Consider the following 17608-nt stretch of genomic DNA (forward strand, 5'->3'; position numbering starts at 1 on the left):
AGAAAATTCAGTTTGAGCCAGAAGCTAGAGTCACATAGACCTCAGGATCATTGGAAAGAGAGGTCTAGTATTTTCTTCTCTAACATCCTGTCTAGCAGCACGTTAGAGCAGGTTCCAGAACGATTCTCTACCCACAGTTTGTGAGTGAGGTTCCTTTCTCCAAGGGGAAGGAGAGCTTAAAGATCAAATTAAGAGCAAACGCTATAGACTGTGTCATTCAGAAGCGCACAAACTGCTGAAAGGAAACAGTGCTTTATTTCTTTGAAGAGCTGGGTGCTCAGGCAAAACCTGAGCTCTCCAGTGAAGAGCTTTTCTCCTGAAGCTATGGGTGTTGCAGTTTGTTGCTTGAAGCACAAGTGCTTCAAATATTAACCTAGCCACATATGCTGTGATAGCATAGCACCGAGGCGGAAATTCTCCACTCTTGGTTCTGTCATCTAAAGCTTGCAAACACAGCTTTGCTTAAGTAATTGGCCAGCAAATTAATAGTGCAAACAGGCCTTTAACATCAAAATTATCTTCCCCCAGTATAGCAGCAAACTCTCTGGAGACTATTAAATGAATCTACAGAACTTAAGACCATCTAGAGAACACAACCCCCCATCAGATCTAGAAATGCTCATCCTCCTTTTTGCATTCTTCCCTTGCTCTTTACCTAACCCTCATATTAAAAACCTCAGGGGAACCATCTGTGCTGCAGACACAAACCTTTCAAAGAGGGTACTTCTAGTATTGTCTTTGCTGGTGTCCCAAAGCTTAGCAGACTCCCCCACCCAAAGGCCTTTCTTTTCTCTTGACAGTAGCTTATTCTTTCACATGCTTCGCTTTAGGGAAATGCCCCGTTCCCAGCTAGAAGAGGGCAGAAGCACTGCCAGTTACCCACAACAGATCCCAGCTCAATTCAGTTAAGCAAAATATTTTTCTCCTCATCCTTTTGCAACACTGTAACTTTCTATGCTTATTTAAACACATTTGAGCCCAGTTTTCTGTTGGCATTTCTTATTAAGAGGACCACAGCTAAATCTTCAGAACCACCCACATATGTGGACACAAAACTTCAAGGACAGCCCTTTACCAAATTTCACTTCAATAGATTCAATTATTCTCTCCCTCTCCCGCTACTCCTGTTCTGAATAAAACACAATCTTGTATTTTAGCAGCCTTCCAAGTTTTAAAGGAAAATAAGGTATGCACACCACTAAAAATTTAAAGCATTTGTGATTCTCCTACACCATACTCATGTCGACCAGTTCATCATCCCATCCTCACGACTGGCAGGCTTTTGGATTTTTAGGCTTGTTAAAGGTGTGAACTTAAAAACTAAGGGTTCAAATTCAGATACTTCAGTTCAGTAACAACATACAGTCAAGATTTGCTCTGGGGGTTTCCAGCAAGGTGATTTCCCTTCTGTCCCCTGTGTGCTCTCATTCTTACAAAGAATTTACATAAATTCTCAAATAAACTTGTTTTCTAAACTTATGAGCTGCTGTCAGCCTGCACAGAGCAGCCAGATCACATGATTTACTTCATTTGCATTAAAGGATACATGCCAACTTCTCTATATAATATTCCTTTACAGACATCAGTTGAGGAGAAAAGCATCGCTATCTGGAAAACACAGGTGCACATCATATGAATATAGGTCATGAAAAGCATCAGTAAACATTATCTAAACCATGTACAAGTATCAGCAAAGTGGGGAAGGACAAGGGCTGATGAAAAATAACTCAATCACGCTAGTAGTATTTCTCCACTTAAGACAAGTTGGTCCCACTACTTGACGCTCGCTCTCTCTGATTTTATGATTACTAACTTGTAACAAATCTTCAATGAAGTAAGCTACCTTCTTCAGGACAGATTCTGTAAACAGCCACTGCCACAAAAGCCACTCAGGAATTTGTTCATTACTAAGATGTTTTGCCTTTAAAAAACATTACCTATACCAATATTCTTAGAGCAGACAGCAAGCTCAGCAAAGAGGGTACTAGCATGAATCCAACAAACAGCACAAAGTATTAGATTTCTACACAGGCTAGTAGCAACTTACAAGGAAGATCCTTTTTGCTTATTGTCTTAACATGACTAATTAAACTTACACTATCAAATGCCATTATCAGCTACACTACACTAATTTACAGTCTTTCAACTTGACAGGTCCCATAGGATTTTCCAGGAGGGAAGCTGTTGCTCCCGAAATGTACCCTTGCCCGTCTTAGCTGCCTTTCAGACCCCTTCAAAGCAATCCATCCATTCCCACCTCATTTCTGGAGGCTGCAACCCAGGCAGAAGCTGATGTGACAGTGCAGAAGGCACAGCAACGGAAGCATTCGCTATCCCACACAAAGCGCAAGAAGAAAGAAGGCAACCGAAGAGTTTCTGCAGCATGAAATAGAGCAATTATAAAATTCTCAGACAAAACAATTTAGATTAGTAATTAGAAACAAAACAAATTCAAGTTATCCTCTCTCCAAGCGAGTTCACATTAACAGAAACTGAGCGGCTAATAAATACATTACCTGAGCCCAATTCATAACATGTACAGAAGTGAGGAACTCATACCAAACTAGCCAAATTCATTGCATGCCACAGCCCTCTAGTACTACAACAGGTTAGCAGCACTTGAAAAAGTGGCTTTATTGTACACCTAGTGGGGAAGACAGCTTAAAGCACACTGTCTTGAAGGAAAGATCATACTCTATCACCAAAAAGCACTCATTTTCATTAAGAAAATCATCTATACAGTAACTTCTAAATTCAAACTGTAACATGCAATATTCTTCCCTGGTCTGACCGGCACACACAATAAAGTAAGACTTTAAATAAGTAGAGAACATCACTATTTGATTGCTTTCTTGAGCAAAGAACTTATGCAAATGCTTTCTTTAAAGGTACAAAGAGGCAGTAGTACAGTGAATGCCATCTTAAAATGTGTGAGCAGTGTGCAAAGACCTTCAATTTGTTTACTTTCAGAAGAAGGTTTTAGAATGCACAGGGTTTGATCAGAGGATTTTTTTTTTTTTAAAGAAAAAAAACTACTGCTATTTCCGCTCCCATATTCTACCGAGTAGTGATCTTGTGGTAAAGGCATTCAGTGAAGAGAAAACAGAGCGTGGAATGCACAGGCAGCCAGCCTTCTGCACCGAAACCACAGGAAAGCACATTAGTTTCTCTCATTTTTATAGATTAGAAACAGGTTCTTCAACTTCAACATACTTAGAATAATGGACTATTCAGTGTTGTTCAGATTTCCAGTAATCACAGGTGAAGTCTCCGGGCATGCAGTACATCAGTAGGACAAGCAGAAACCCTTCAGAAGACCTTATCTTCTTGCTGCTTAACTCATACACAGACAAGTGTGAAGGTAGCGTTACCACCATGCAGCTCTGTCAGCTTTTAACATGCAGCGAAGCTAATCTTATTTAGAAGTGCAGGGTGGATGCTACCAATTAAAGGCAAGTAGTTTCTCTTTTGAGCTTTCTTCCAGCATTAGAAAGTACTTTAATTTAAACTAAGTCTTCTAGACTCATTTCCTGTGCATGTGTTAAAGCAACCTTTCATAATGACCAAAACTCACAGCTGATTAGATGGGCCATATGTATTATGAACTTGTTCAACAGAATCAAGACCGCATGTGTTGGGTTTGGGTTTTTTTGGTGTTGTTTTTTGTTGTTGTTTGTTTTGTTTGGTTGGTTTTTTAAGGAGGAAAGCGGAGTTACAACAAACTCCTCTACAAATATGTTTTGGCACTGACAGCCTACGTGCTTCAGGTTTAGGAAATGATTGTCAGATCCTGAGGATAAGACGCAAGAACAAATCTAAGGGATATCTTCCTATAAATCGCTATCGTAGCCCGCTGCTAGGAGAGCAGGCTGCCGCTGCTTTGCGACAGCACACACTTAAAAGCACTAGTGTGGAAGGTGACAAAAAGTCAGTGCTCCAGCTCAGCAGTGGTCAGTCAACAATAACAGAACTAGGATACCCATGGGGTTCTGCCCAGGGGAATCAAAGTACCAGGAATCCCTTTTGCTAACCACATTTCATGTATTATCTAGACTTAGAAGAGACCAGAGGTATCATAATCTAGTCAAGGAAGTTACAGAAAGATGATAAATACTTATCCAAATAGTGTTAGGCATCACATTAGCATCTTATAATAACTACTAGCACTGGGAAAAGCTGAGATACTTTTAAATTTCTCAGGCTACTCTCTTGGCATGGAAGTACTCATGCACAAAACAGCTAGCTAAAGTACATGCAGTGCACTAAATTTTTAAGTTTTGACATAAACTGCTCAGGTGTTACAAAACTCAGTCTCAATTATCTAGCCTGAAGCAAGTGGTTGCAGCTTCAGTCATTCATCTTCTGCCAATCACCCTGAACAAATCCTTCCAGATCACCACCTTCCCTCCTGCAGGGAAGCAGCTAGCACCTTTTTCAGGAGATCATGTCAAGAGATGCAGGACTTATTTTCTGCACAATATCTGTAAATTGAAGAAATGCACAGAACACAGAATTTCAAGGTGCAATTTTAGCTCTTAAGCTAGAAAAATCCTAAACTCTCAAACCTTGAGTAAAATCCCTAATTCAGCAGCATTTTGAGACCCCAAGTCACAATTCCTCTGAACAGACATCCAGTCAGCACAGATCATATTATTTTCAAATTCTGCTCAAAGTGAACAATTCTATTACCGGTTTCCTTTTTTGGGAGAAGACTTCTGGCATGTCAGTTGAAATATTCAAGTCCTCCTACAAAACAAGTCAAAGCAGCTATGGAGGAGGGGAAGCCACTATTAAAAATGTGTGGAATGTAACCTACTTGGAAGAAGGCAGATAATACTGGGAACAAGGAAGTCGGCTGCTTCAGATCCGAGGCTCTTTTCCCCTACAGACCCACCAACACAGACACTGGGCAATTTCAAATTTACAAGTATTAGTGAATTTCATCAACCTTTGTAGAATATACATGACTAAAAATTAGTTTCACAGATAAAACAAGAATTATCAAATCCTTCGGTTACCTGATACACGCTATACCCGTTCTAATGGGTGCAAAAACTTCTAGATAGCAAAAGGAAAAAGTGTCTTTAACTATTTTAAAAGCTGAGCCTGGAAAAGTCTTTTTTAAACTGAAAGAAGTTGAGATGTACGTATCAATACATTTGAGTGTACCTTCCCAGCAAGGCAGAAACTCCAAAGGTGACAAAACATTTTCTATAGTTAGTAGATTTAGGCCACAGATGCAGGAATTCAGAAATTTTTCAGGCTTTAAACATCCCTGTCAACAGTAAAACACTCAATTTAAAAATGTCTCCTCACACAAAGTAATGCTCTCAGAAGTAATACCCAAGGGGATCACAGAGCTAACCCACTTACGGGCAATACGCTAACTTTCAGCCCTCAGTGGCCTCAGAGGTGCACAGGCGCCTACTGTAGCTAGGCTAGCCAGAAGACCACATTAGCTTGAAGCCTCAGAGCTGCCTTGACATTTCTAGGTGAACCTGAACGAAATCAAACCCCCTGCTCCATTAGCTCATCCGACAGAGCCTGAAGTCTGCGAGACTTCAGCTGAACACCCTCTTATCAGATAACAGGACTCACTCAGCAGTATTATACACAGGAGGCATTTTGCAAGTAGTCTTGTGTTCGCTCTGCATGATAAGAGCAACCACTCTGAAGTCTCATTCTCCATCTTGAGCAGAGCTGAAACAGGTTAACTTCCCCTGTTGCACATGATTTCATGCAGTCGTATACACATCATCTTCAGTGGTTAACCCGCTGCAGAAGTTGCTGCCTGTCCCATCCCTCCCCCACGTGCTCTGCCTGCACACGGGTCTCAGCAGAATCGCGTCGGTCCACGTTAGGTACAGAGAATTTTACCTGGGTTTTTGCAATCCTTTTTACAGCATCACCCCCGATGGCTGGAGCAATGTAACAGAGCAAGTTATGAACCACCTTAACTGCTAAAAGCAGAAGCATCTTAAATTATCTTTAGTGCTAAAGACCTGTTTTCATGTAACATTTAATGCCAAAATCATGCTCTAGAAGTTACAGTAAGCAGCCCAATTCCCTTTTGATGATTTCTTTCAGAGAGTGCCTCCAGATGATTAATCCTCCAATAACCCAGGTACGGAATACAGCTTAAATGTTTAGTTATTGCAGCAATCAAACAAGATAAGAACTTTAAGGTTTTATACTTTGGCAGTTGGCAGTATCACTTGGATAACATAAAGTAATACTGCACCAAAAGCTAGAAAAGTACTTAAACCATGCACAAGATTGTACAGTGGTTTAGTACACCTTTTCCCCTAGTTTATGGGAAGAGACTTCTGGACTTGAAAAAGCTAGAAGCACAAGCATCTGAACCAAAGCTAAGCAGTCAACAGCACTATTGTTGGTTGATGACAACCCATTAAGAGCCTGCATTAAAAGTAGCAAGGCAGGATATTTAAAGTGGTCCATCCACTGGATACCACAGGCAGAACGCTTAATTTCTAGAAGAAAAGAAAGAACAAACCACCACACACACAACCTACCCCTACAGAGACAGAAATAAGATATATTTCCACAGTTTAAAACTTCTCACTTTAAAACTTCTCATTTTAATACTCTCAGATGGTAAGGCAAGACAGTTGGCTTAACCAATAAAGTTGCTTTATGTGCTAAAAAGGATTTTGGCCTCCCACGTTTACTTTCAAACTTGAGGGTCTGGAAATTGCTTATCATGGCATGCAACCTACCAAGAAAGTTTTCCAAATTCACTGCAGCATGACAAGGGCGCTGCTGAGCACAGGAGGATATTGTCTCCACCCACTATGTTTTAAGACCTCAAGCAGGATCTCAAGTTGACAACTCCCAGCAAGGGGAGAACCCAGTTCATGGGAAAGAAGGCCATCAGTTAAAGGAAAGTCAAAGTATGGGAAATCAAAATGATATAGCACATGTACTTGTGTCTTGGAAATCTCAACCAGGACATGTGGTCAAGATTCAGATAGCTTTGTTTGGAGTCTGGGGCAGGCAGGAAAAAAAGATGCAAGAACAGTATGTTTCTGCAGGACTTAGAAGGCAAACAATTGGGAAAAAAATCCTAAGAAGCAACTGAAATTGCAAGACAAAAATCAAGATACACTTATAATTGCATTCTTAGTATTGTCAGGTCATGCAAAGCCAGAATCCTTTTAAATACATCACCACTACTTTTTTTTTTGGGTTAGACTTCTTAGTGTGAGCTAGTAGAGGAAAGCATTGTATGCATTTATAACAAGATCTCTTAAGTAGTAGAGCTGGTAGCACATACACAAGTATATTATCAACAACAACTACTTTTTGCACATGATGATAAAGGACCTTCATAAAAGGAGAGACAAACACAGAAATACTGTAATCCCATTTACTTTCCTTATATAGAATTAAGTCTAACAACAGAAGTTTAGCAGATCACTTTTCTACCCAAATATGCCAGATTCTTCACACAGATTTATTACTGGCATCCTACCATTTCATGGTCTACTTACCATCTAACAAGCAAAATATTCAGATTTGCTTGCAGGTTTATAGATTTATATCTGCTTAAATGAGGAATGCTGAAGATGCTCCGTGGCATGCACTGAGCAAGCTAGTTTTGTCAGGAAAACTCAAAATGGTAACTGCAGTGCTTTTAAAATTTCTCTTTTTCCTAGCAAACGTAACTAGTGACTCAACATGTTATATCACTACAGTTACAGAATACTCGGAACAGCACTGGAAAAATAATTTCCTTATAAGTTTTAGGGAAGCTCAAGTTTATTTTCTGGCTTAAAAGACTTGAGGAAAGCAACACAGATGACAGTTATGAATATGTGTACCTAAGGTTAATCTGCTTCTCAAGTCTTCTGCATAAAGACCTTTGCAGAATACTTTGGTCATTAGCGTTACACATTTTTTTTTGCTTGAACTGTAGCATTTTTATCTGTCAGTGCTAACATCTAGTTAATTATTAATGTGCACTGGTCCTAGCAGCTAGTACTTAATGCTATCTTTAATAGCGCCCTTTTGCACACATTCCTACCATCTGAACTCATTCCTATCTAGATTCACCAGAAACTACAGTTTACTTTCCGGACACAGCTGAGAAGCTGGTGCAGGTCTGGTTGAATGAGCACGACTGCCAGATGAAGTTGTTTGCAGAGCCGCACAGCGAACCAGACAGGGTAACCGATCCCGGGTAAAAACACTCCCTGGTTATTTTTAACTCTTGAGTGCTTGTGGAGTTTCCGTGATCTCCATGGAGTAAATAAATAGCTATAGTGGTAAATTTTTTCTGCGGCAGCACAAGGACCTGTTGAGCATTCTTTCTTACTGGTAGCACTAGCTTATCAAATTCAACCCTCAGTTACAGCAAAACCCTGTTCTTCACGCTTTAAGAGCGAAAACGTCCCCCTAGCCTTGTGCCTCCCCGCTGGCTGTCCCTTCTAAGAAGCAACCAACCACCTTGCCCTCACTTCCGAGGCCCTTCAGTTTCTCCAGCGCACCAGCACGCCGCCCCGACCTGCCACAGCTTCGGCACAGCCCTCGCGGCCGCACACAAGCCCTCGCTTTCCATCGCGTTTTCGGGGAGCTCCCCAGAAGCCTCTGGAAACACACCTTCCCCTATTCAGTCCTTTGCGAGCTTTTGTGCAAGCACATTTGTACATTACAAAAACCACCACCGGACTCGACCATCCAACAGGATCTCCATCCATAGCAGAGCTTACAGCACTCCCCCACGGAACAGGAGAAGCACGCTACAGTCCTCCTCAGTAACCCCCACCCAGCTCAGGTTTGAGGCTCTGCGAATACTTGAGGACAGCTAAAGTGCAAGTTCTCCAGCCTTTAGCCTTTCCCTTTCCAGCAGCAGACAAGAAACCCCGATCTCACTTTAATGACGGGCAGCGCGGTGCGCAATGATCAGTTGTAAGATCAAGCGCTTCAAAGGTGAATACGTGACCTTCTTCGACTTAACCGTGAACAGCCCATGCACCGTGCTCCAGCCAGCCCTCTTAGAAGCAAGTAGTAAAAGCAAGCAATCTGTAAGAAAAGTAAGTGTAATTTCATGGAAGTTCCATCTAGAAGCAGTGCCGCATATCGGGCAGTTTACACGTTGGGATGTGACTAGTTTAAGTATGCACACGGTGTGTCGGCGGAGGAGAATAAGTAAGAAAAGGCAAAGCAAACAGATTAAGTAAACATCCTTTTTGCCTGCTATCTATTTCAAGTAATTAAGTTATAAAGAGAGGAAAGAAGTATTTTCTTTTGTATTATTACCTGTTCCCACAGAGTGCCTTACAGGCTATCCCGGACCCAAGCCACAACCACTCTTAAGCTGTGAGCTAGAACATTAAAATGGCAAAGAAATGAAAGTAAAAAGGAGCCTTGAAAAAAGAAAATTGTTCATGATCACAAGGCATATCTCTCTTGGTAAAGAAAGGGGCATATCTCTCAGTAAAGAGAACCAGACAGTTCAGGACAAATAGGTAGGGCCTCACTCACTGCTCAGATAGAAATAACTCACCCAGGACCCAATTCAACTCTGAATTTGTAGTAACAGGCTACTGTCAGCATTTCAAGACAAAACTCCAGCAACTTTGTAAGGCAAACCATTTGCCAGGCAAACATTGCCTACCAGTATTATTTGCAATTAAGCTTTTCAATCTGGATCCCATTCAGTTTACCCCTCTCAGTAAAAATTTGTCTTGGTTGATCAAAGTTCCATCCAGAAATCTTTGGACATGTTTTATGCAAAGCAACTGGAAAAAGTTAAAAAAAAAAAAAAAGCAGCAATTAGAGGTGTGATTTCAGTTTTCATGCTGGTTTTACATACTGTAAATGTGTTCTATTTCAAGAAGTAAGTGCTGCATTTACCTGGACATTACATTTTCCTTTAACAGTGCTTATGGCCATAACTGAAGACGAGACTACCAAACCAGTGCAGTTAAGCCACCTGAGTCGTCAGAAGCAACGAAGAAATTATCCACTTGTGTCATACCAGTCTAGACCTGAAGAGTGACTCATTTAGGAAGGTCTGCAAAAAAACTAGCTTCTTACCAGCTAGCCAGAAGACTGCTACCTCTCACTTCATGAAGCTGGTATTTATCTTTGGGTACGTCAAGAAGCTCAGTCACATTTTCAGTGCTAGTAATGCCTTTGGTAAACGCAGACAGGTTGCATAAGGTATACGAACGCAAGCCATTCAGGTCCTTCAAAATTCTCTCAATATAAGGGCTCTACTTATAAGAGCTACCCTTTACCACCACTACTGAATACTGGAATTCAGAGCTCCAGCCAAAGCCAGAAGCAGGAGCCTCTCCCTCTAGCACAGGAAGGAGGAACAGGGCTACGGGCCAGCGGCTGCCTATTCATCCCCAAGAGTGCAAAGGCCACGCCGGCCAGTAATCCAGGAAGCTGTGCCAGTACTCCTTGTGTAAGTGGCAGTAGAAGACAACCTGATAACCAAAAGGTACGTCAATATTTACTTGCTATATAAGCAACTGCTGCTAGGGGTTAACAGACGGAAAGGTGCTTTCTGACTGCAGTGTGGTTTAAATTATCCCAAAGGAATTTCACTTTGAGAAAGGATTGTAAATTCCTCAAAACCAGAATGATCAGCATCTCAAAATTTAAGCACTGCTCCAAATTTATGCCAGCTTTTGAACCCAGCTCAGCTCTACTGTGTGTGTATATTAATACACAGCATCCCTGCTGGCTAAGTTACAATGCATTACACCATTGCTAGCCATACCAGAACACTACCGTGCAAACCAGTGCTTCCTTCTTGCCTGCAAGTTAAGCCTGAAGTCACCCACTACATTTCCCAGGCTGTAGGTATACAACTAACTGGAGCGAGACAAATCTTGTGTTTGGTAACAGTGCTCTAGAAAGCAAGGAGCCCGGCAGTTCAAGTTTCACAAGAAGTGCAACAAGCAGTCCTTATTATTCCAGGCGACTGCATCACAAGTGCTTTGTTTTGATTAGGATTTTTTTTTCCCCCCCACCTTTAACCTCAATAGATGCCAACAATCCATCGCTCACTCTCCTAAACTGTATTTTGTCACCTTGCGTTACACGGTAGTACTTACTGTAAGAAGGCCCCACACTTTATCAAAAGTAAGCATACCAGTCCTAGCATAGCCCTGCATGAATCTGCAGCCTGGAATTCATGGCATTTTATTCCTTTGATTTTCTTATGCACTTACTTGAAGAACATTTTTTTTGACAGTCAGCAACGGTTAGTCACGATACCTAGAAACTGCAGAGGGATTTGCACATCCCCCCTAGGTCTAGCATACAGAAGTGGTACAACAAGACATCGGGGTCTGTCAAACATTCAGCATGCCAGCTCAAGCACCAGCTGCATTTTCAGTTGTTGCTTTTCAATCTGCTTTAATACTCTGTTTTAGAGCTTTACCATAAAATTCAGAACAAGCTATTTTCTTGCCCAACAGCTATATCAAGAGATAAAAGACACTTTGAGATAACTCACCTTTAGCTTTATTGCTAGTTAATGAGAACTAACAGTCTTGTGAAAGTAGCAGCTTGGAAAAGGAAAGGAAAAAGGGGGAAAAAAAAAAAAGTCTGAACAGCTGCTCACCACCCATCTGCAAGTCATATATGCTTGTTTTCAGACAAGAGTCTGATATTAACATTAGTCAACAAATCTACATCCAACTCCTTTTACTCACTAGTTAGAAGAACAGTAAGCTCAGCTCCAATCAGAACTTGCTACTGACAATTCAAGAGCAATACTAAAAACATTTTATTTTACAAATTTGGCTGTGAGAATTAAGCTTGTAAATCGGTAAACAAACAAAAACCCCAAACACTGAACGCCTACATACATTTTATATCACATTAAGCGTTTTAACAGTCTCAAACACATTCATGGATTACCACAGTTAACATTAAGCTGATTGACCAACTAAGCTCAACTCAGCCACACTGAATTACATCCAGTCAATACCATCTCAAGGTTCTAGTGACATTTATTAACCAATACATTCTTGTTTGTGAATACACCAAAGTTTGCGTATGCAAAAATATACGTGTCATTGTCACAAAACAAAAGCTAGTTTTATTAAGAGGAAAACCAGTATGACAAATAATTTTAACAATTCTGATCAAAAGCATCCGCTATTTTGCGGAGCGGATTTGAAAGAATAAAACATGAGTGGCTTTCTTGCTGTATACTGCTAAAACTAGCTATACATTGTTCAGTTTAACAAAAAAACCCCACAACCATGAAGTAAATGGCAACTGCAGGATAAAAAAAATGCAGAGGGTGATTAGGTATTTGCTAGGCTGTACTCCCTTTGAGCAAGGAAACCTGAATATTACAAAGGGCTAAGTTAGAAGGGAATGTGGGGTATTTTGTGACAGACCTCTGCATGACAGCTGGAGAAAAGCTATTGTGGCAACAGCTGTGTGCTCTGCACAGCTCACACTCCCAAATACCTCAGCCTGCTAAGAGGCCAGTTAACTGGCTGCAATGCATTTTAAAAGTTTTCTGCCTCTTGGGATGGGAGCATGATGGATTATTTGTGTATGTTTTAAGTAAGAGAAGGAATGCTTAGTTCTATCGCTTACAGTTTCACAGAATACTGTGGTGTAATGTTGAACTATCATTCACCGCTGATTTCCTAAAGTTTACAGCTGTGACAGATCCCATCAGCTCTCCTCTACAATTAAAACATCTTCACTTCCTGTCTTAACAGTGCACAGACTTGACAGCAGTAAGTTCATATATCATATCCTGATTTAAAGGAAATGATTTGATATTTCCAGGATGAAATCCTGGCCCACCAACAGCAATATTGAGCTGTGTTTATCTCCCCAGAGGAAGAATTTTGAGGAACACACCAGTCATCTAACCACTGAAAGCTTTGATCTGCTGATTTGCAGTCTAAAGTTTCCCCAAGTTGTTAGACGAACTTCTGAAAAGTGAACCCAAGATCACAAGCAATTATACACAACTGACCAGCTACATCTCCTGTACCTTTCCTACTGCACTGTACTAGTTAGCGTGATGATGCTGAACCCAGTACATGAAAGAGCTTTCATTGCATGACATGGGTTTGCTCACTGAGCCTCCTTACAAAAACATTGTTGTTTCAGCTCACATTGACGCACAACAACCTTCAGGAACCGATACTCTCTCGCACACAGGAGTGCTTTACGTGCTGATCACTACCATAATAAGAGTCCAACCTCAGCCATTACTACTGTTATAAGAACAAATGCTATCTGCTTCCCCACCAACACCTAAACAAAGCTGGAAAGGATGGATGTGCTGTGCATAAATCCCAGAAAGCTGGCAAAAAAAAAAAAAAAAAAAAAAAAAGAAGATGAACTGGTTCTTCCTACAGCCTCGGTTCCTCTCGTTTTCATTTATTTCACCTGAAATGAAGGCAGAGTTTTCCCATTTTCAAATACTAATCCTCCTTAGTCTTTCAAATATACAACATAAATCACAGCATATGCTTTCCCCCAATATCCTATCACCACAATAGTCTTGTTTACTGGAAAATAATCAGCAGCACTGAAGTAGAAGCAAGAGTAACTGTTACTTGAGTACTGGTTTACTGAAAATTAAATACAAGATTATAGGAAAGCAAGATCAAGTGTGGAAATATTTTCTGATATCAGCAAGAAGAACCTTTCCTTTTAAAGCTTCAAAACTGAGCTGGTGACAGCCCTATTTTAAAGACAAGCAATAAAGCAGCAAAAGAGAACTGAAATCCTTCACCAACATCAATATTTATCATGGGGCAAGAGCTAGTACTGATCCATGTTTTAGTGAAGGCAACTACGAGTTTGTCACTTAATCCTAAGAAATGCCAGAAATGAAGCATGTGACTTGCTTGTAACCAATTTTAAAACAATTTGGAGCAGTTTCTATGCAGTCTTAAAAGACAAACAACATATTCGGCAATACACTTGCCACACAGAAACTACAGTAGTGGTTGCAAGGCATCGCACACACTTGATAACACTATAAGCTTTAAGAGCTCAGGAGGATACTGTGGTATATAAATAATATACCAAGCCTCATCTCTTCTTGTCCGTAACTACACGGCAACTACATGGAAACAATACAAAACTCTTCCCTGAGGCACCTGAGGTTCTGCTCAGGTCTTTGTTTCCCAGCTATTTCTCAGGTTTTTTTCAGAAGGTTGAATTTTCTGCTAAACTTCACTTTGTAGCGGCAAAATTTTATATTGAGATAAAGCAGCTGAGAGGGCAAAAATATGTAGATAATTTAATACAAACTGACAATAAGTTGTTCTGAAAAATTCACCCTCAACATGTCAGCTTAACACTACAGTGCTGCTCCCTCACCACTTCAAAGTGAAGTATTCCTTTTTCTGCTATTAATTTGAAGAGATTCTTATATGTGACAAAGCAGACACAGGTTCCTCTTTTGCAGATATTTGCTGGAAGACAAGCATCAGTCGCAGCACTTGAGCCAAAACTTTTACTTCTACATGGATGTAGCTCAAGCTTTTACTTCAAAGAATGAATACCTACCAGCACTCAAACATTGAAATTATCCAGTACTCGGTAGAACCTTACTGCTATTAAAACAAATGGACATACCAAGGCATCAAGTGTGAGCTTCACTTTTTTTTTTCTCTCCTTACGTCGTTAATAGAAATGAAAGAGTTTTGTTGTTTTTTTTTTTTTTAAGTTAAAATTATCCAAAAGCTTTTAACGTAGCCGGGGACTCAGGAGATCCATTCGGCAACATCTTCCAAGACAGCAGCATCTCAGAACTGAGCATAAGCCATGCCCAGCTGCACATATTACTGTCACAACCACTTTAGATGTCCACAGGAAGACACAGGCAATGCCATCTAAAGCAACAGTACCATGTCTGAGTGAACGGCACTCTAAACCAGCTTCAGTCAAAAACAGTAATTCATTACCTCCACATACAAGCAATGAGGAATTCAATCCACACACCGAGAAGACTGCAGAGGAAAATCTGAAGTGAAAAAAAATAGTCTATTTGCTACTGTATCATCTGTTCTAACAAAATATTTTTTGAGAATATAGTTTCCCCACACATTAACAGGTGAGTCTGCCTTGCTGTCAAGTGGCCTGTCTTAAGGACAGGTAGAATATTACAGCCTCTCCTCGGTGGAATTAAAGAAAACAAACAAAAAGACATTCTCTCCAGATTTGCCTGTCTGCCACCAGCAACAGCAGCAAGCAGAACGCAAGCAGTTGTCGTCTCCTTTCTCCATAAACAGAGGTAGATTAATGATGCTCCCATGACAGCGGGAGAAACACTAAAAGCAACAGGGCAGAAGACAAAAATAAATAAAGGGGGTATGGCTGAACTCGTGGCAGAACAGGAAAAAGGACTCCTCCTCATGAGACTGATGCGCACCCTTTACACCACCTACTCCGTCACGTTTTTTACTGGAAACGAACGGGAGAAAGAGCTCGATTATCCAGAAGTTGAAGGATCAAGAGCGAGGGCTCGGAGGGGCGGCGGGCGAGGGCTGGGCAGGGCGAGCACAGCGTGCGCCTCCCGGCCAACCCCGCTCCTCCCCCCGGGGGGCTGCCAGAGCCCCCTCGCCCCGTGCGGGGCCGGCGCAGGCTCAGCCCCGGGGCCGCTCTTTCGGCGCCGGCCGCCAAGTGCCACCGCTCCCCCGGCCGCCACTGCCGCTTCCCGGGCGGGGCGCGGGGCGCGGGGCCGGACCCCTCGGCGGCCCCGGCCCCCCGCACGCCCGGCGCAACCCCACCCCGGCGGCGCCGGCCGCGGGAGCCGCGCAGCGCGGCGGAGGCGCCCGGCGGGCCGGGGGCGGCGTCCGCCCCTTCCCGCCCTCCAGAACCTTCCCGGGGGCTCGCACCGCCCCGGGCGCCGCGCCCCAACCACCGCCCCGGGCCCCTCAAGGTCACGCCGCCGCCGCCTCCCCGCCCCGGCTTCCCGCTTCCCCGCCCGGCGAGCCCCGCCGCCGCCGCCGCCACCAGCCCGCGGCGCCTCCGGGAGCTGCCGCCCGCCCGCCCGCCGCGCCGGCCCCGGCCCCGGCCTCGCCCCCCCCCCCCCCGCGCTGCGCGCCGGGCAGCGCCCAGGCCCCGGCGCCGCGGCCGGGCGGAGCGGTGCCCCCCTCCCGCGCCGCGGCCCCTCACCTGGATGAACTGGATGGTGAGCGCCGACTTGCCCACGCCGCCGCCGCCCACCACCACCAGCCGGTACTTCTCCTGCCCCGGGCCGTCCCTGCAGCCCGCGGCCATGGGGGAGCCGAGCGGAGCCGATCGCGGCAGCGGCGCCGCCGCCGGGTCCGGCGCCTGTCTCGCTCTCCTCTCTCGCTCCCCTCCCTCCTCCTCGGCCCGCCGGGGCTGAGCAGCCGCAGGCCCCGCCGCCCCTGCGCTCCGCCGAGTGCGCCGCCGGCAGCGCCGAGCCGAGCGGAGGCAGCACCGCCCGCCCCCGCAGCCAGGGCGCCGCGGCTACAAATGGCCGCCGGGGGGCGGGGCCTGCCTCATCGCTATGCTAATGAGGGCGAGCATATGCATGAGGGGGCGGGGCTGCGGGGCTGCGGGGCGGGGCTGCCGCTCAGGGCCCCGGCGCGGCGCTCCTGAGGGCAGCGCGGCCCGGCCCGGCCCGGCGGGGGGAGCCCGGGGCCGGGCGGGAGGCGCTGGCGGGCAGCCGGGCGCCCAGAGCCGGGTTCTCGGCAGCTTTGCCTCTTCCTCTGCAACCTGCGGGTTGCGACGGCCCCTGGGTCACCCCTCTCCCCCGCACCCTCCCTGCGAACCGAGCGCTAAGGAGGTGATGACCGATTCCCTCGTGGGCTTCGCGGAGGCGCCCGCCCTCCCGCCGCTGGGTGCTTCATCGGCGTTAATGAACCCCTCTGGGCACCCGCGAGGCGGGGAGGGCGGTATCGCCGCCCCTTCGTGCAGATGCCGAGCCCAGGCACGGCGGGGTTTAAAGCCGAAGCATCGCTAGTTCCAGGCACAGACACACCGGGAGGGAAAAGGGGCGAAAAAGTCAGAGAGACTTCAGCCTTTCCCCGCTCTTCATCAGGTGCACGAGAATGGGTTTCCCGCTCATTTAGGCCATTCAGGTCAAGGCCACCCTTTCCCCGGGGTGTCCCCCACCGCTGGGTGTCACGGTCCCGTATTCACCCTTTTCTCTGCACGGCCAGAGCGCTCTGGTTGCAGTCTGTGGTAAATTCACCTTGGTCCTCTACAGCTCTACTACATCGGGAGGGCGGGGGGGGGCAGACGACTGCTTTTGGTAGTGACCCACCTATTTTGGTAATAATTTACTGTCTGACACGTTTCCGAACATCCAAAATGCTAGGCAGATGGCCGTCGCGCATACTGCAAAGAAGCAAAACTTTTGCTGGTAGACCTACTTTCAGGCTAATTCTTTCTTCCCTTCCTCTCCCTCTCCCCTTTTAGAAAAGAAATACAGCAGTAAAATCATATATTTCTTACACATACAAACACACGTACACCCTTTTGCCGGCGTGGAACGGTCAGTTGTGATCACATTCCTGAATGGCGTAGCCACACCAACAAGTCTAACGTAGACGCGCTCCTCCCACCTGGAAAATAACGAAAGCAGAAGTCGTGGCCACGTATGAAAACT

General features: G+C 44.5%; 1 protein-coding gene across 1 annotated transcript in view; it reads right to left on the minus strand.

The window, feature by feature from the left end:
- RRAS2 (RAS related 2) overlaps positions 1 to 16251 on the minus strand; it is a 44616-nt gene extending 28365 nt beyond the window's left edge. Inside the window, exon 1 of the mRNA XM_075712081.1 lies at positions 16147 to 16251. Coding sequence (XP_075568196.1) covers positions 16147 to 16251 — 105 coding nt within the window. The remainder of the gene's footprint in view (positions 1 to 16146) is intronic.
- Positions 16252 to 17608: the final 1357 nt, after the last annotated feature.

This window comes from Pelecanus crispus, chromosome 6 (assembly GCF_030463565.1).
Source record: "Pelecanus crispus isolate bPelCri1 chromosome 6, bPelCri1.pri, whole genome shotgun sequence".
NCBI classification, from domain to species: domain Eukaryota; kingdom Metazoa; phylum Chordata; class Aves; order Pelecaniformes; family Pelecanidae; genus Pelecanus; species Pelecanus crispus.